This window comes from Bison bison, unplaced genomic scaffold, assembly GCF_000754665.1.
Source record: "Bison bison bison isolate TAMUID 2011002044 unplaced genomic scaffold, Bison_UMD1.0 scf7180017864338, whole genome shotgun sequence".
Classification (NCBI taxonomy): Eukaryota; Metazoa; Chordata; class Mammalia; order Artiodactyla; family Bovidae; genus Bison; species Bison bison.
The window spans coordinates 5,121,243-5,140,566 of NW_011494910.1; the positions used below are offsets into that span (position 1 = coordinate 5,121,243).

General features: G+C 39.0%; 1 protein-coding gene across 5 annotated transcripts in view; it reads left to right on the forward strand.

Moving 5' to 3' along the window:
• The first annotated feature begins 263 nt into the window (after positions 1–263).
• The window catches only part of CD55 (CD55 molecule, decay accelerating factor for complement (Cromer blood group)), a 28,651-nt gene continuing 9,590 nt past the window's right edge, over positions 264–19,324 (forward strand). For 2 of the 5 annotated variants that reach the window (XM_010854235.1, XM_010854236.1), the window contains exons 1-7: positions 1,422–1,755; positions 2,492–2,674; positions 4,061–4,252; positions 5,361–5,460; positions 6,465–6,550; positions 10,299–10,487; positions 14,694–15,353. In XM_010854235.1, the coding sequence (XP_010852537.1) occupies positions 1,656–1,755; positions 2,492–2,674; positions 4,061–4,252; positions 5,361–5,460; positions 6,465–6,550; positions 10,299–10,487; positions 14,694–15,353 (1,510 nt within the window). In that variant the 5' untranslated portion in view covers positions 1,422–1,655. Of the gene's footprint in view, positions 354–1,264; positions 1,756–2,491; positions 2,675–4,060; positions 4,253–5,360; positions 5,461–6,464; positions 6,551–10,298; positions 10,488–14,693; positions 15,354–18,849; positions 18,871–19,324 lie in introns of those variants that run through there. The other 3 variants (XM_010854234.1, XM_010854238.1, XM_010854237.1) reach the window with 3 other exon arrangements.

Below are 19,324 nucleotides of genomic sequence, written 5' to 3' on the forward strand. Positions count from 1 at the left end.
TCACATTAGTTGGTTTTAAAAGCACTCCCTTCCCCTTCTAAGGTGAAGGGGAAAGGGTGTTTTAAACTCTTAAAACTCTAAGGTGTTTTAATACTAATTGGCTTCAATGAAAGCCTATAGGAGTTCCTTTCCTGGAATGGTCCTAGCACTGGGTGACACAGAGTTGTGTTCAGTACAGTAAGCATGAGTCAGAGAAAATACTGTTGTTGAAACTGTTGTTTTCCTCCTTGTAAAGCTCACACTAACCAATAAAGAGTGGTCAGAAAGCATTTAGGAAAGGATAAGAGGCATGGACTCCACAGCTGGTCGGCGGACCAAGGCATAATTTCAAGTTGGGGATTTCATTTAATCAGGTAAAGGGTCTGGGGGGATAGGAAACCCAGGCTAGGATTCTGCTAACCAGCTCAGTTAAACTATTGAAGGGAAATATGTTCTGAGTTGTTCCCAGGAAGGTTGAATAACTGACCCTTTCATCAATGTCCTTTGGTGTTTTTGACCAGCACTGTCATAGCTCTGTGGTTCTCAACCTGGCTGCAAAGTAGAACTACGCAGAGCGCTTTAAACAATCCTGATGTCCTCCCGGTCCCATCTCCAGGGATTTTAACTTCAGGTGTAACTTGAACATTTGGATTTTAAAAACATCCCCATGTCATTTTAAGGTGTGGCCACCCTGGCAAATCTCTGGCATATACTTAAGGTTTTTCTAACAGTTTCCTCTTAAAATCCACCCTCTTACTATTTAGCTTTCGAGCGCTCCGTTTTTGTTTTTACAACTTTCTCCCAGCCGACACATGCTTACAGCACAGGACGGTGACTTTCTACTTGCAGTCACACTACAGCAGTCCCTAAGTAGAATCCAAGAGGTGTCCTTGGTTTATAAGGAATACCCCTGGCGATGAAAGCGATTCTCATGCAGACATGCTAAGAACACTGTTCACTCCCTGCTGTTTCTCGACCTGTTTTCTCGGATGGTTTTCCGTTTGCTGTTTTCAGATTACAGAATGTTCAAGGAGACAGCACGCGGTGGTTCTTCCCTCTCATCTTCTTGTTGCCACTTGACAGACCTCCAAGTTGAAGACGCCAGGTCCCTGGGTGGGTCCTGTTTCTCAGCTCCCGGGGAAAACTCCAAGCCTGCCGCACCTACCGCTCAGCTTTGCCGCACTCAAAGGCGCTTCATTAACACTTAAACTAATCCAGATTCCGGGAGGAGGAACGCCTACCTACGCCGCTTAACCATTCCTCTGGCCTCCTTTCCCCCCATTATTTTGTTTACGTAAGAAAGCAGATATTTACATTTCCACTCGGCGGCTCATAGCAGGCCCCACCCTAGCAAAGAGAAAGCAAGGGTCCCAGCGTCCGGCGCCGACGAGCTGCTTTCCCTGCCCAGGGCCCCTCTTTTTCCTCTTTTTCGGATCCCAAGGGCCCGTGAAGATGGGGCTCCCGCCCTTACTCCGCCCAGCACCTGGTGTGAGAAAAGCCCTCGCCCACTCATCTCGTTCTCAGTCCTTTGGTGAGTCAGAGCCCCGGCCCCGCCCAGGGCGCTAATCTAACTGTTATTGCTTAACTTCAGAGCGCTGCCCCGACTTCAGCTCGGGTTTTCAGCCCGCTGTGTCTTCACCGCGGAGGCCCACGCCGGGTCCCCGTCCCCGCGCGCCATGAGTCCCGTGCGCCCGCGCGCCCGCGCGGTGCTGAGCCTCCTGGGCGGGCTGGGCCCGCAGCTGCTGCTGCTACTCCTGCGTCCTCCGGCTGCGTCGGGTGAGTGGGGGTCCAGGGCCGAAAGCCCAGCCCTGCGGCTCAACCTTCGGGCAGGGTGGAGGGGGTGGAGGTCGTCGGCACGACAGCCGAGGAGTCCGCGGAACGCGGCGGGTGAGCCACGTGGGCATCCCTAATGGTTCCTGGAATCCTCCACCTGTAAGGGTCAGCCCTCCTACTGGCACGATCCCTGGGAACGGAAAGAGGCTCTTCGCTGCTCACCTGCCACTAGGAGGTTTACTATGCTGGACCCCAGCTGGCAGGGTTTTAGGAGTGAGCCTTCGCGGGGAGAGGGGGCAAACATGGAGAAGCCAAAAAGACAGGCAGAGGTCGAAGAGAGTGAATCCTTCGCATCTCCTTAAGGTTGGGAAGCCAGATCGTTGACCACCACAGGGTCCAGTCGTGCACAGACTTGGCACTACAAGTTTGTGCGTCGTCTCCTCCAGGTGTAACGTTCCAAGGGGGCGTCTGTCTGTATTGTGTGCCTCGAAACAGTATCTCTGTGAAACTCTAAAGCTCTCTCTCTCTATGTATATGATAACGAGGGGCAGGAATTTCTTTTAGTTTTGAGTTAATTGACAGACAGGAAGCCTTGCAAGTTCTTGATGTGTCAGCTCAGCACTGGATGGAAATATGTAGGCATCAAAAGCCTTTGCTGCCTCCCTTATTTGTCTTGGAAAAGAATGTTGCTATGAATTGAAAAGTGGTATTTCCTTCAGTTTTGTTTATTCCTTCCTAGGTGACTGCAGCCTTCCCCCAGATGTGCCTAATGCCCAAGCAGCTTTGGGAGGTCTTACAAGTTTTCCTGAAAAAAGAACAGTAACCTACAAATGTAACAGAGGCTTTGTAAAAGTTCCTGGCAAGGCAGACTCAGTGATCTGTGAGAATAATAAATGGTCAGAGCTTGCAGAATTTTGTAATCGTAAGTTCTTCATTTCATTTTAGAAAAGTTATGGGAATGGAATGTTTCTTAAGTTTAATTTTATCCCTCTTTGGAATGACTGGTAATTGATAGTTTTCTAGCATTATTAATCACCTGGCATACCTGTTGGCAATTCACAATCTAGCTAATTGATGGCATTACTTCCTGGAATAGGTCCTGCTCTTCATTAACAGGTTTATTTTTTTTTCCTAACAGTGTAACTCTTGAACTGATTAATAGCGAAAATAAACAATAGGTACTGTTTAGGGAGTAAATTATCTATAACTATGTTTGGTAGTTACCTTGAGACACATAAGAGAGTCCTCTGTAGGATTTGCCCAGTACAACTCTGTGGTGATATTTTTAAAAATTCTCAATCTTTAAATATAAATCTATCTTTATAGTCATTGCCCTAGTTTAGCCTTGACATGTACAAGTAAAAATAAAAATTTAATTCCTGTGTTTGAACAACTTGGAGCAATAGAAACTACAGTGAACATAGAAACTGCCACAAGTACTTTTTGAAATCAGGTGTGAAATCAGTGTTAACGTTTTGTTTTTATTTATCCATGATCCCAAGGCAGGAGGTTGAAGGACATGTCTCTACACATGTATCACGCTTTAGTGTTTACAACTGAATAGAGTTATTCTGCATAGACTACTTTGTCTAATTCTTCAAACAACTCCCTGAGGTTAGTTAAGGACTTATCCACACTTTACAGTTGAGAAAGCAACTCCCAGTTAAACAATTTCCTTGGGATCAGGAGCTCCTTATGCAGAAGAGCCAGTGAGTCTGTTGATCATAGATCTAATGCCCCTTACACTATATGATGCCACTATAAATTTGCATTTGTCTAGATGATTCCAGTTTTTAAATACTTCATGTGCTCCATTGGCTCATCTGATCCTTGCCTCCATAGGTTGTCCTGAGGATGAAATGAGTTTACATGTGTAATACATTTACAAGTACTCAATAAATGTTAGCTATCATTGTTAACTATTATTATTGTCCAGGACACTAGCCCAGGGATCTGGAAATGCTGGTTCTTATCTATCCCTATGATACATGGGACAGGGTAAGGGAATTGGCCTTCATTGAGTCAATGCCAGAATGATGCCAGGCGACTGAAATAAGTTACATTTTCTGAATTGTGGACATAGTGACTTTGGTGTACCAAATCTACTTCACAGGGCTCTAGTAATTAGGGAATGAAAATTTATATGTGAATATGCTGATACACTATCAATGCCATAGTGACATTAATATGAATACTATGTACAAAGAAATACAGATAAAGAGTGATCTAAGGACCAGATAATTAGACATCGATTATAACAGCAAGTGATACTCATTTGTTGTTGTTGTTGTTTTGTTAATACTTTTAGGTAGCTGTGATGTTCCAACCAGGCTACTTTTTGCATCTCTCAAAAAGTCTTATAGCCAACAGAATTATTTCCCAGAAGGTACCACTGTGGAATATGAGTGCCGTCAGGGCTACATAAGGGACCCTTCTCTTTCAGGAAGCATAACTTGTCTTCAGAATTTTGTGTGGTCCAAACCTGATAGATTTTGTAAAAGTGAGTATGGTTTTAAAGAGTAATCTTAATCATATGGTGTTTGGGGAAAATGATGTTTCTTCCTTCACTCATAGCAGAAGTCTATGTGTACATATTATTATTTAGAATGTTTCTTAAATGAACCATTAGAACCAATTTGTTTTAAATTAGGCAAACTAAATACTTGTGAGCCAGAAATATTACTTTGCTCACTGATTTCACATTTAAGGTTTCAGTTCAGTTCAGTCGCTCAGTCGTGTCTGACTCTTTGCGACCCTGTGAACCGCAGCACCCCAGGCCTCCCTGTCCATCACCAACTCCCGGAGTCCACCCAAACCCATGTCCATTGAGTCGGTGATGCCATCCAACCATCTAATCCTCTGTCATTCCCTTCTCCTCCTGCCCTCAATCTTTCCCAGCATCAGGGTCTTTTCCAATGAGTCAGCTCTTCGCATCAGGTGGCCAAAGTGTTGGAGTTTCCAACATCAGTCCTTCCAATGAACACCCAGGACTGATCTCCTTTAGAATGGACTGGTTGGATCTCCTTGCAGTCCAAGGGACTCTCAAGAATCTTCTCCAACACCACAGTTCAAAAGCATCAAGTCTTCAGTGCTCAGTTTTCTTTATAGTCCAACTCTCACATCCATACATGACCACTGGAAAAACCTTTAACCTATGATTAAATTTAGTTTAAGGTTACCTAAAAATGCAATATTGGTAAAGAACTCTCCTGCCAATGCAGGAGACTTAAAAGACGTGAGTTCGATCCCTGGGTCGGGAAGATACCCTGGAGAAGGAAATGGCCCACTCCAGTATTCTTACCTGGAGAATCCCATGGACTGAGGAGCCTGGCAGGCTACAGTCCACAGGGTCGCACAGAGTTGGATGTGACTGAAGTGATTTAACATCGCGCAAAATGACTTAAGTGTATATTTTAAAGAAAGTGAAAGTTGCTCAGTTGTGTTTGACTCTTTGTGACCCCATGGACTAATACCTTGCTTTCTTGAAACTGATAAAATGAAGGTACAATTTAAATAGTTGGATAAGTAATAGCAATGGTTCAGATGGTGAATTTGCATAGACGTGCCTGATAATTTAATGAAAAAAATAAATTTATATTCTTTCCTAGAAAAATCATGTCCTAAGCCTAGAGAAATAGAAAATGGTCATGTCAATATAACAACTGACATACTACTTGGTGCAACCATCTATTTTTCATGTAACGCAGGGTAAGTCTGAGCATATGGAACACTATATTTAACAACTGGAAAGACAAATTAGAATTTAAGATAGAAACTTTTAGATTTGTGACAAGCAATAAAACCACCCTCTGCTCATTGCAGTTAAAGTTAGTAAAATGGGGCAAGAAAGGAATATTTCTTATAATACCACCAAAATTCTCTCAATCACTAGATTTCATTATAAAGTTTTAACTGTGACTTGTAGATGAAAAAACTTGTGATAAGTTGATGATCCTTGGAGAAATTAAATCTTTTCAGTGTTGAAACCAGTCTTTACCTAAATAATGAGTTTGCATTTGTTTGTTTTCTTTGTACGCGAACAATCCGTTATAAGATATCAAGGGTTAAAAACAATCATTCCTAGTGTAAAAATATCATTCTGACCTAAGATCTTTTGTGAGTCCTCTATGTATGGGAAAGGAGTATTATCATTGAGGATTATCAGTGTTTCAAGTGCTGCTAAAAGCTTTATATTCATTTTCTCATTTAATATCTGTAAATTGGACTATGATATTTTATTCTGTGTGTGTGTCCCTGTTATTTATAAAGCTACCAGTATCATTTGTCTCCTGTACTAAACACAGATATTTGGATCATTAATAACAAATCTGGGGATACTTTGAACCCTTTAAATATAAGTACATTCTACTATTCTATGGAATCTGTATTGATCTTTTATAACTCAGAAATAGAAAAGATTTAAGCATCTGTATTCTTTAAAAATGTTTTAAAATATTTTAATATTTTCTAACATATGCCTTACCCAAATAAAAAATATTTTGCTTATCTTACACTTTTTTATCTTTGATGTCACCCTTTTAGATATAATTTTTTCTTTTCCTTTAAACTGCCAAATGAGCTTTTATCAACTATTGTTTTGTCTCTATCTACTGGTGTAACAAATATTGTAAGGCGCTATTCTGAAGGATTTAAGGGAAGTCAAATATGTGTGAGTGGAACTTAATGTTTTTTTTCTTCCCTCATTATTTTAGATACAAATTAGTTGGTGCAACTTTTAGTTTCTGTGCTCCTGTGGGAAATACTGTTGGGTGGACTAATGAATTTCCAGAATGCCAAGGTAAGACTGAAAAAATCTAAGCACTCTGCTGTGGGACTGAATAATCAATGATAAATTGCTTTTTGCTCTTTAGAATTACCGTCAGTATATGTTTGTAGTACCCTCACCTTCCAGTGTGTGAATGTTTTGCCTAGTTTATATAACTCTATTAGTAATACGTCTTAATTTATTAACCATGAGGATAAAGGATTAAAAATTAACTAAGGTTTATATTGTGCTTGGTCATTTATTATCTTATCATTCCTTCTAACAGTCAAATAAAATAGATTTGGGATTTTTTCCCCCTCCTTCATAATTTTTAATTTTTTGGTGGTTAAAATACTATTCATTAAAAGGTCTGTACGACTTGACCCTATATGCCAAAATAAGTGGCCAAAGTAGGCACTTAACCCAGACCTCTTGATTTCAAGCCCATCATTCTTCTAAGACCTAGTGTTACCTTACACTAGATTCCTTTAAGGATTGTTAACTGAGCTAATTATGTTGAAATGTTTTAAACCATGAAATACTTTTATCTTTAGAGAAATAAGCATATATCGTAATGAAGAAATATCTGCACTTGAAAATTCTGTCTTCTCAAGAGGGAAGAGGGCACAGAGGCTAGTTTCCTAAAAGGGTATATCAAGTTAAATATATGTGCATTAGAGACATATGTCTCCTGAAAACAGAGGAGTATATATGTGCAGTGTTTTAAAAAGTAGGCTTTATTTCTCTCATCCTCACTGAAATTATTGCTCATTTCAAGTTTTGGTGTTATTAAGAGCAGGAAACTTGAGTAGAGGTAGTGTAATTTAACAAGCGTCATGCTTTCTGGTAGGGAATGTGTGGGGTCAACTGATAACAAGACAAATGAAATGAAGCCTTGCCAACAAGGAGTTTGCTCTTGCCACACCCACCTTGGGCCCCACCTCCTATATCTACTATTTCTTCCTTTTTTTCATTATTATTTTCAAATATCCATCCTTACTACCTACCATCACCTTTCCTATGTCATCCAGTTAGGAATGCTGTAACTGATACTAAAGCGAATATGGAAAGCAAGCAGGAGCTAGACAGTATCTTTTTTTCTGACAGAGGCAACAACTTGTCACAAAGTCTGGACAAGCAGTCTCCCAGTTGAGGCCAACATATTTACAAGCAACTGCTGTCATGAATTTCACAGAAATGTGTACACCAAGCATGCATTCCAGCACAGAAGAGCTTTTGTGCTGCAAACCCACTTTCTCTTTGTGTTTGCTTACAGCTAGTCCAGGTCCTGCTCTCTGTCTAATATCTTCAATTCTGTGGTAAAACTCCTGATGTTCATATTTTTCACTCTGACTCTCTTACCTGGCTCTGCAACTCTGCAATCACTGACATCTGTATTCTGTGGGAAAGAGCCCTTTTCATTCAGCAACCCCATGTCTTCAACTATCCCTATTAAAGCCCTACTTCTCCTAATGTAGACTTTCCACCAAAGACTTCAAGTAGAAAGTATAAATTCTTAAGCAATGAGGTTTTTGACCTCAACTGAGCACACAGCATATCTCAAGTATGCACTCTGGGCTTTTATCAGCACATGAGGCAGCATTGATGTCCCTTTGTGAATGTGGATATGGAGGTGTGGATCTAAAGAAGGAAGGAACAATGGACTTATTCAGAACTTTTCCTCGGTCATACGCCAATCACAGGTGATACTTGTTCACCTCTGAAGAAAGCCTCAATGTCAGAAACACCTGTTTTCCTATCTCTCTGCCAGTATTTTCTTTTCAAAAATAATTTTAGTTGACTGCTAGTACACACTAGCCTAGAATCAGTTGCTGCTCTATAATATCTGTCATTCCAGTCCCCTCTCTTTATCTTAACCTCTCACTTATAATCACCAAATATTTTTTCCTTTATCTCCTTAATATATTTCTCAAACCTGTATTATCTTCTATATATAACACTTTTAATATGGTTTACTAGCTTTCATTTAGACTTTGCAATAAGAGCTATTTCTAACATTTTCAGGGCATAGGACAAGAGTATAAATGGAGGTCCCTAATCTAAGATTCATCCATTCTCAAGTTGGTGCCCCCTTCTTGCACTGTGAGGGGTCTCTGATGCCTGTAAATGGATAGCTCAATCTACACACCCAAATCATATCCCCTATAACCTTAGCCCCACTCCGCTGAATTCTGGCCTAAAGGTGGACACATCAGCAGTATAGGCTATTGTCAAGAATATGGACAGGGAGAAGCCCTGAAAGGAGTGTTGGCCCAGGGAGTTCTGGGCACCGGTTCCTGGAGCGTGATTTAGAATGGGGTGGGGAGGAGCTCTCATTGAGCATACTATCTCAGCCCTGCAGATTCCCCATCTAATAGAGAGAGGCACACCCAGAGGAGGGCAAGAGCGTGGCCTTTCCATGTGGGAGCTAGGCAGGAGCTCCACTTGCTCAAGTGATGCTGACTGCAGTGGCCTCCAGCCTCCATTCTCACACCCCTTTAGTGTTTTATCCAGCCTCTACCCTGTCATGCATCTGAAACACAAATGTGACTGGTCTCTTCCCTTCTTGAAAGAGACTTGGTAGTATCTCCTCATCACGTCCAGCGCACCAGGTCTAAACCCCTGCATACAGTGTACAAGTCTAGCCACGGTCTATCCAATTCTTCACACTTTACGTCTCACCCTCCTCCTTCACAAACTGCTGAGGTTGTCTGGATACCTCAGACTTCTTCATGTCCCTGCATCATTTCTTACGATACTGCCTTTGCCAGGAAATCCCTTCAGCGCCCCCTACCCCTTTTATTTTATTTTTTAGAGTTTGCTCGCGAATTTCTCCTCGAAGCTTTCCCTGACTGTAACTGTTCGTTCTTTCCACACCACTGCGCGTGCTTCTATGATAATCCTCACCATTTTGTATGGAAATGATCTCTTTGAATATCTCTTTCCACTATAGTTTAAGACAGAGGAACTGTATCTTACTTGGTTATACTTCTATTTATAGAGCAATGACCAGTATGTATTAGATGCTCAGAAACTGCTGGGACTGAACTGCTGTAATGTGTGTTGTCAATACCCACTCAGCCCAGTGTAAATCAGATTAGCTTGTTTTTGTCCCTTGCTTTGATCAGTGGCCTAAAAGTAATTCATAAATAGCTAGTATTGTCTGGGTACTTAAGAGTATTTGATGTAATTTGACGTCCCCATGTGATCACATTGCTTTCTTGCTTAAAAAAAAAAAGACAAGAAAAACAGGTTCATGTCTCTAGAGAATGTGGAACCACTGAATCAGGGGAGCTGCCAGGGAGAGGCCTCTTTTTATAATATAACAATCAATACTTTGCTTGTATTTGTTTTACAAATTCAGCTGCTCAGTAAGATTTACTTCAAATAAAAGGCCAAGAGTCAACACATGCTTTAAAAATTTTATCCTGAAAATCAAAGTCTAATTTTCACTTTTAAAATCTTTTGCTCTATCCAAAATTTCTGTTTCCCATGCATGCCACTTACATTCCCAGCTCTTTCATTCGGTATTGTTTCTCCCTGGAATCAAAAGCAGAGCCCTCTTCTCTGCTCTAAGGAGGGTACATCTTAGGTTTAAACTCAAGTCCTTTTACTCCTTAAATGGAAGCCTCTGCCTTGCTTTCTCTGAGATGAAATGTTTAATTTAAAAGAATGGTATATTTTTATTTTTTTAAATAAAATATTTAACATATTTTAATCTTGTTTATGAAATTATCTTGGGGATTTAATTAACTTAACATATGTTATGATGTTTTAAAAGAAATTTTATGTCCAGAACCACCAAAAGTTGACCATGGAATGATTCAAGAGAAACAAAACAGTTATGCATACGGACAATCTGTAACATATAAATGTATGGAAGGCTTCACCCTACATGGAGAGAGCTCTATCTATTGTACTGTAAAAGATGACCAAGGAGAGTGGAGTGGCCCCCTACCTCAGTGTAGAGGTAATCCATTTGCAAAGTTACAATTCTGTTTGTTCTTACCCTTGGGTCTGTATATGGGCTTCAGAGAGTATACAGACTCCCTGAGAAATGAATGTAAAGTGTTGTACTTAAGCATATTTGCATTTTTCTGGGGAATAGACTCTACGAGGGGGTCTATGACTTCCAAAAAGGAAGAAGCACTGATGTGGAGAACATATGTTATTGCTGCTGTTGCTTAGTTGCTTAACTGTATCTTACTCTTTGCAACCCCATGGACTGTAGCCTGCCAGACTCCTCTGTCTATGGGATTCCCCAGGCAAGGATACTGGAATGGGTTGCCATTTGCTTCTCCAGGGGATCTTCCCAACTCAAGAATCAAACTTGAGTTTCCACTTCTCCTGCATTACAGGCAGATTCTTTTACTGCTGAGCCACCATATGGTAAAATACAAATAATACACACATGACCTCTGTGAATATCTGTACATATATAATAGTGCAAGTATGTGCGTACTCAGTCATGTCTGACTCTTTGCGACCCTATGGATTACAGGCCACCAGGCTCCTCTGTCCATGGTATTTTCTAGGCAAGGAAGTGGGTTGCCATTTCCTTGGGATTGTCCTCACCCAAGGATCAAACCCATGTCTCCTGTGTCTCCTGCATTGCAGATGGACTCTTTACGGCTTGAACTGCAGAGTAGGATGGAGATGTATAATTTTATATATATATATATATATATATGCACACATATATGTCTCATGTTTTTAGTGAATTAGCTTATATTTGCTGTTTCTTACCATGTTACTTTCAACAAGTTAATATAGATATATTCTTGTTTTTTAAAAAAGTGTATAAAGTGGTTTATTTAATTGAGAGGAAATCTTAGATTGAACTGAGAGATCTAAATAATGATCTTATATGTTGTGACAACAAAGAGAAACTCTTGCCCACCTGTTGACTTCATTGAATTGTATTGTTTTCTGCCTCCAGAATTTCTGTCTTATTGACAATGCTCTCTTGTTTACATTTCTAGAACTTTCCTAGGAGGTGGCATTTATTTAAGCAGTATCATATTCAAATGCCAGTATAATTCAAACAAATAATTACTTTTATAATTATACTTGAATTGTATTAGCATGGTTTTTAAATAGCATTGCTTATTAATAGTAGTTTTTTCATATAAGTGGTATACATGAATATTATGAAGTAATGTTAAAACCAGGCTTCCCAGGTGGCTCAGTTGGTGAAGAATCCACCTGCAATGCGGAAGACCTCAGTTTGATTCTTGGGTTCGGAAGTTCCCCTGGAGAAGTGATGGGCTACCCACTCCAGTATTCTTGGGCTTCCCTGGTAGCTCAGACAGTAAGGAATCCACCTGCAATGCAGAAGACCTGGATTTGATCCATAGATTGGGAAGATCCTGTGGAGGAGGGCATAGCAACCCACTCCAGTATTCTTGTCTGGTGAATCCCCATGGACAGAGGATCTTGGCGGGCTACAGTCCATGGGGTCACAGAGAGTTGGACACGACTGAGTGACTAAGCACAACACAATGTTAAAACCATGTTGATGATTATATAAAATGAAAAGCAAAAGTCTCTTCTAGTCCTATCCTCAGAAGTAGCCACTGTTTACAAATTTTTGTATTTTATTCTAAGAAATAAATATACATACACATATTTCTTTTAAAAATCATATTAATGATATGGATATATTATTTACTTAACCAGTCTCCTATTGAAGGGAATTTAGTATCTGTTATAGTTTTTTAAAAAAATATTTTAAAAAAAGTTCTACAGTAAATATTATTGTGTTCCTTGTATCTGTGCAAATACATTATTTGCAATAAATTCCTTGAAGTGTAATTACAATATCAAAGATATATGCATTTAAACTTTTGATAGATGTTACCAATATTGTTTCAAAAGAAACTGTACCAATTTACTGTCCTAGTAATATCGCACATTTGTTCTCTGTACCATTAATGATAATGGTTATTATGATGTAAAGATGTGATAGGTGTAAATTTCATTTAATGGTTTGAATTCATTTAAAGTGAGTAAATTTTGATATTTTAGATTTTAGCCATATGATCAATTCATATTTATTTCCCCTATTTTATTAAATAATCAGCTATCTAGAATTTACAACTCTATGGTAATGCTCAAGGATGTCATGGCAGGCCAATGCTGGCATGACAATAACTACAAAACCTGGGTAGATTTTTTTTAAACCATATTTTAAAGGCAAAAATTGTTCCCTCAGGGGAATAACTAGGGCTGAATGAACTAAAATTCTGAATGAAGGCAAATGATTCTGATGTGCACCTAGCCTGAGGATCCATCTTGAACCAGATAAAAGACCATTGGTCTCAGCAGTTGTGGTTAGCTAGGATAACACACTGGAAAATGGAAATCCTCAAATGCTGACCCAGTTTTTCCTAAGAGCCATTTGCTGATTTCTAGGAATGCAGGTGAGACTGGGGAGCTAGACCCCAAGCTGCCAAAGTACAAAATGAGATCTTCCTGAAGCTTATGGTATTTGGACAACAAACCCATCACAAAAACAGGCTTGTATCAAACATACAGTCAGTGTCCTTCTTACAACATTTAAGCTCATTTTGAAGCTTTGTGGAGAGAGAGGGCACTGCTGAAGAATAGACTTGGATCTCCCACAGTCTCTCAGGGCTGAGGAAAAAAGATGCACTTCCAAGCAGCAAAAGTAGACTGAGTCATATGGAAACTGTAACCCAGCTCAGTCCTCATAGGCTGAGGATGTGATCACCGCAAACCAATCTGCCTATCAGAAGAGGATACCCTCCCTTTGGAAGATCATATCATCTGAATTTTATACAATGTATTGTATATAATAAAAAATTATTAGATATGGAGAGATGCAAGAAATTATAACCAAATTAGGAGAAATGAAAAGCAAATAAGAAAAATCTAGATAATTGAGTTAGCAGACAAGGATTTTAAGTGATTAATATATTCAAGATACTAATGGAAAAGATAAAGAACTTCAACAGAGATTTGGAGTCTATAAAATGGAGTAAAATAGACATTCTTCAATGGGAAAATATAGTATCTGAGCAGTACAGTAGACAGGTTTAACAGCAATTCGGACATAGCAGGAGACGGTATTGGGAACTGGAAGAAAGGTTATTTAAAACTGAAGAACAAGGAGAAAAATGAAAGTAAAATACAGACCAAATTTAAGAGACATTTGAGATATGACTGTTCTAATTATGATTAAAAAAATAGAGGAGAGAAAGAGAGAGAGGGAGAGAAGCATAAGAAATATACTAAGAGATAATGACTGAAAAATTTCCCAAAGTGATGAAATTTTTCAACCAAGAGATTCCAAAAACTTTCAGGACTCTAAGCAGAATAAAAATAAAACCATCTCCAGGCACCTCATTAGTAAAACTTTTTGGAAACTCATTCATTTTACAGATGAGAAAACTGAAGCTTAGAGAAGTGGACAGCAATCTCTAATATCTGGTCAAACAGGCTTACACACTACTCAGTACTGCCTTATGAGGGAGATTGGATCAGCAACCCAAAGTCAAACAGACCTAAAATTTTAATGTTAGATTGGTGACTCTCAGAATAATCTGCACTTCAGATATTTGTTATCTCACCTAAAATCCAAAGAGAAACTAAACTTTTTTCTGTTTAAGGTTGGTAACCAACACAAGAGGAGAAAAGGGATTTACTGTAGTCTGATTGAATTTATTGCTTTAAAAGAGAAGTGAAACAAAACAAGTTCCCAAGGTCACTAACATGTCCTGACCACTTTGGAAAAAAGTGACTCTGTTGTGCTTATCTTTGTTGCTTCAAGGTTGCATCCTGTTCTTCTTTGGTCTTGGCATGAGGGAAAGAGGACACTTTATGAGAAAAACTCTTTATTTGAGGGGTATTAAGAATGAGATCACTGCCAGTTCTGACTTTGATTTCCTTTTTCAAATAGAAAACAGTTTTAGGAATCTCGATATTACTTTGGTGTAGATCCACTTTAGTTGCCTATAGGTGCAACTTATTTCAAAGCAAAGATAATATATAGCGTTTCAGTTCCTTGGGAAAGACATGAGAATACTTGGTTTCCTAAAAGTCATAGTTAGATTTTTGTGGGGAAAGAGAAGAGTCAGAGCAAACAATTGGTTCCTAAATCTTAACTTGGACAGCATTATTTACCTATTTTTATTATAAAATTTTTCTTCTACAGAAACTGATGTCACACCAACAGTTCCAAAATCCACTGAAGTAAATGTTCCAGGTACCAAAGTCCTATCAACTCCTCAGAAACCCACCACAGTGAATGTTTCAGCTACAGAAACCCCACCAACTCCTCAGAAACCCACTACTGTCAATGTTTCAGCTACAGAAACCCCACCAACTCCTCAGAAACCCACCACTGTAAATGTTCCAGCTACAGAAACCCCACCAACTCCTGAGAAATTCATCACAATAAATTCTTCAGCTACAAAGCCCCCACTAGTTTCTCAGACATACACCACTGTAAATGTTCCAGCTACAAAGGTCCCATCACCTCCTCAGAAACCTTCCACAGCAAATGGTTCTGCCACAACAGCCTGGAATTCCCCAATATCAAACACTGTCTCTACAGCAGCTCAGAATCTCCTCATGGCAAATGCTTCTGCAACCACACCAACAACCCAAAGATTCACCCCAGCAAAATCTTTACTTATACAGAATCTTAAAACTACACAAAAGTCCACTTCTGTACATACGACTAAGGGTCTCCGTATAACACAAAGATTGACCTCTGCTCGTGTTACAGCAGCAAAAAGTACAGCTGTTACCAGGACAACCCCACGTTTTCATGCAACAGGCACACCTCAAGGAAGAGGAAGCGCTCCTTCAGGTCAGTTGACTCAGTCCAGGTTTCCACATATGGATTTTATGTGCCATGGTAGAAATTTCAAATTCATCAGGGTTAAAAAATTAAGTAGTCTCTGGTTTATTGTAGGCAGAGTTTCTTCATAGCAATGTTCTGACTTTCTTCAGAGGCTAACTTTGGATTGTGCTAGAGCATACCTTTAAGAAAGAAATATTTTTGCAATGATATAGAAAAAGGTTGTGGTGTCATAAAAGCAATTCTAAATTAACGTCAGTAAAAAAAATGCTGCTTTTCTTGTTAGCTTTAGGGAGCCACTGAATTCCTCATGATCCCTCAAAGAACCAAGTGTGTATAATCCTTTAGGTTGATTTCTAGGTCTGATTCAATGACAGAGACTCATCCCTCAAGCATGCTAAAGGACCTCTCCAGATTCCCTAGAGTTGCTGATTTGGTTAAGTACCTTAATAGTGTCTTCTAAGTAATTAAAAACACAGAGTTCTTTGAAAGCTTTCAGGTTAACTCTTTAAATGACTTTTCATAGTTTTTATGAAAGCAGAGTAACATATGCTTTAGATTTCAGGAAAACCTACTGAGTGAATGAAACCCATCTAATTAATGCTTTTTCAGACTACCAGGATGTCTTCTTATTTTACAACTTGCTTAATGAATAGTCATTTTTATAGACACTCTTGTTCTTTAATAGAGATACGTGGATTTTTGGTTGTTTTTATCCGTTTGTTTTTATCTTTTTTTTAAATCTCAATACGACTAAGCCAAGAGGTAATTTTTAAAATTATTTTAACTTTTCATTGACATCAACACACAGAAAATTGTACAAAATATACATATAAGGCTTAATAACTTTTCTAAAGCAAATATCAGTGAACTACCACATATGTCAAGAAATAGAGCAGCATCAGCCGCTCACCTTCCAGATGCTCTGTGATTCTGAACTCTGTTCCCTGACTTCTCCAGCCAGTGAAACTGTGGCTTTCTGCTCTCTGTGCCAAGTGGCCTAGGGATTTCTCCCTGCTGTGTGCAGGCAAATCGCACTCCCTGCAGCTCATCTGCTGCCTGAGCTCTCTCAGCTTTGATTTATTTCTGCCTGAGTTAGTTTGTTCTTCCATGTCTTCAAATAGTTATCATTGTTGTTTTTTCAGTACATTGTACAAATTTCATAAATTTCCATGCTCAAGCTCATTTGGCCATTACCCAGAATATTTAAGAACTTAAAACATTACAGATATTATTGTGGGAATTTCCTTTGTATGTTTCTTTATTCCTTTAGGTAAAAGGTCAAATACATAAAATCTCACTCCAATTAGTTCCCTTTTAAAAAAAGGGAACCTCAATTCCTGCCTGCTTTTTTTTTCCTGCTTATTTAAAAAATTTTTATCAAAGTATTATTGATTTACAATGTTGTGTTCATTTCTTTCATACAGCAAAGTGACTCAGCTTATATCTATAAATCCCAACCTTCTAATTTATCTCTCCCTCCAACCTTTTCCCATTGGTAACCATAAATTTTGTGTTCTGAGTCTGTGAGTCTGTTTCTGTTTTGTAACTAAATTCATTTGTATCATTTTTTTCTTTTTAGATTTCATAATACATGATATCACATGATGTTTGTCTTTGTCTGACTTACTTCACTCAGTGTGACAATCTATGTTGCTGCACATGGCATTGTTTCATTCTTTCTATGGCTGAGTGATACTCCATTGTATATATGTACTGCATCTTCCTTACCCATTTCTCTGTTGATGGACATTTAGGCTGCCTCCGTGTCTTGTCTATTGTGAACAGTGCTGCAGTGAACATTGGGGTGCATATATCTTTTCATATTAGAATTTTTGTCTTTTCTGGATCTATATTCAAGAGTATTAGATCATGTGGCAACTGGACTATCTTGGTAGCTCAGCTGGTAAAGAATCTGCCTGCAATGCAGGAGACCCTGGTTTGATTCCTGGGTTGGGAAGATCCCCTGGAGAAGGGCTAGGCTACCTACTCCAGTATTCTTGGGCTTCCCTGGTGGTTCAGGTGGTAAAGAATCTGCCTACAGTGCAGGAGACCTGGGTTCGATCCCTGGGTTGGGAAGATTACTTGGAGAAGGGCATGGCAACCCGTGCCAGTAATCTTGTCTGGAGAGTCCCCGTGGACAGAGCAGCCTGGTGGGAGTCCATGGGTTCGCAAAGAGTGGGGCACGACTGACTGACTAAGCACACACACACAGCAACACTAAGTTTTTTAAGGACTCTCCATACTGTTCTCCATAGTGGGTGTACCAGTTTACATTCCTACCAACAGTATAGAATGGTTCCCTTTTCTCTACGTCCTCTCCAGCATTTATTGTATGTAAACTTTTTGATCTTGGCCATTCTGACCGATGTGAGATGGTATCTCATTGTGCAAGCTCCCTCTCTGTGTTTTTATTCTTATGCTACACGTATGTCACCATAAGTAGTACATATTATAGTTTTGCATGTTTTTTTTTATAATTTGCGTAAACAGTATGTCATATGTTTCATTACCTAACTTGACTTTTTGCACTCAACATTGCTTTGTGGCTTATATTGATCCAATTAGATTCAGTTAATTAATCTTAACATTTATATGTGGTTACTGACTTCTTAAAATTTTACAACATCTCTGGCCCTAAAAATTTTAGGTTGAATATATAGGTTTAATAGGGCAAGGTGAAGAGAAACAAGTTCACTTAGTATAAATTTGTTATACAGCTAACTGTGTTGAAATACTTTTTTCTTCATGAATATGATAATTTAACAAATTTAACAAACTTTTCAATTATTTTAAATTGATAAATTATGATAAAAATACAGTGAATATTTGGGATCAAATTTCTCTCTTATATACAATTAATTTATCCTTTAAATATTGTATGCCTTTTCTGCTTTTATTGAAAAAATAGTAGTAGCTACTACTGAGTGTAATCCATAGTGCATGTACCATGCACCTTCCATTTGTCATTGTTAGTCCTTATAGTAACCTTGACTTGCCATAAAGTCATATAACCAAATTTACATAGTATTTGTTTCACTATTCAATAACCCTTTAATCACATTTTATGTTTCTATTGTTGACTGACTTTGTTTAATAGAAAGAAAAGAAAGAAAGTGAACAGTCATGTCCAACTCTTTGCGACACCATGGACTGTAGCCTACCAGGATCCTCAGTCCATGGGATTTTGCAGGCAAGAGTACTGGAGGGGGTTGCCATTTCCTTCTCCAGGGGATCTTCCCAACCCAGGGATTGCACCTGGGTCTCCTGCATTGTAGGCAGACACTTTACCATCTGAGCTACCAGGGAAGCCCTTGTTTAACAGAGAGAGATACTAATGTGTGTTACTTGATTGTTAGTAATATGATTGCTTTCATTAATTTATTTATAATTGTTTCTTTTTAAGTACAGTTGATTGATAAACATATATTTATTAAATTGCTAGCAAATCAATGACTTTAAAACAGTTTTACTTTTGTAATTCTTTCCTTTTTTCCTTCTTTAGTTGCTAGCACCGTTGCATCGGGTAAGTGTGACTCTCTGAGAGTTCGCAGAATTTGTCATCGCATTCGGATATATAATTCCTGGAAAAGAATATTGTTTTTTTACTGTCTTTGTTGTTGCTGTTGAGTCACTAAGTCGTGACCAACTCTTTGTGATCCCATGGACTGTAGCATGTCAAGCTCCTCTGTCCTCCACTATCTCCCAGAGTTTGGTCAAATTCATGTCCATTGAGTTGGTGATACTGTCTTAGGGATACTATCAGAATACAGTATGTGTGGGTGCCAAAGAGAAAACAGGTAAAGGCATCTTATCTACATGTTTGTGGGCACCATTAGGTACTCAGTATGTTAGAGTACTCACTATGTTAAGAACATTTCCCACCATGTTCTTGTTCCAGGGTAATTTTAGGAGAACTTCAAGTCATTTGGCCAATCAGTCAAGTATTATTGCATGCCTAGTGGCTCACTGCATCTCAT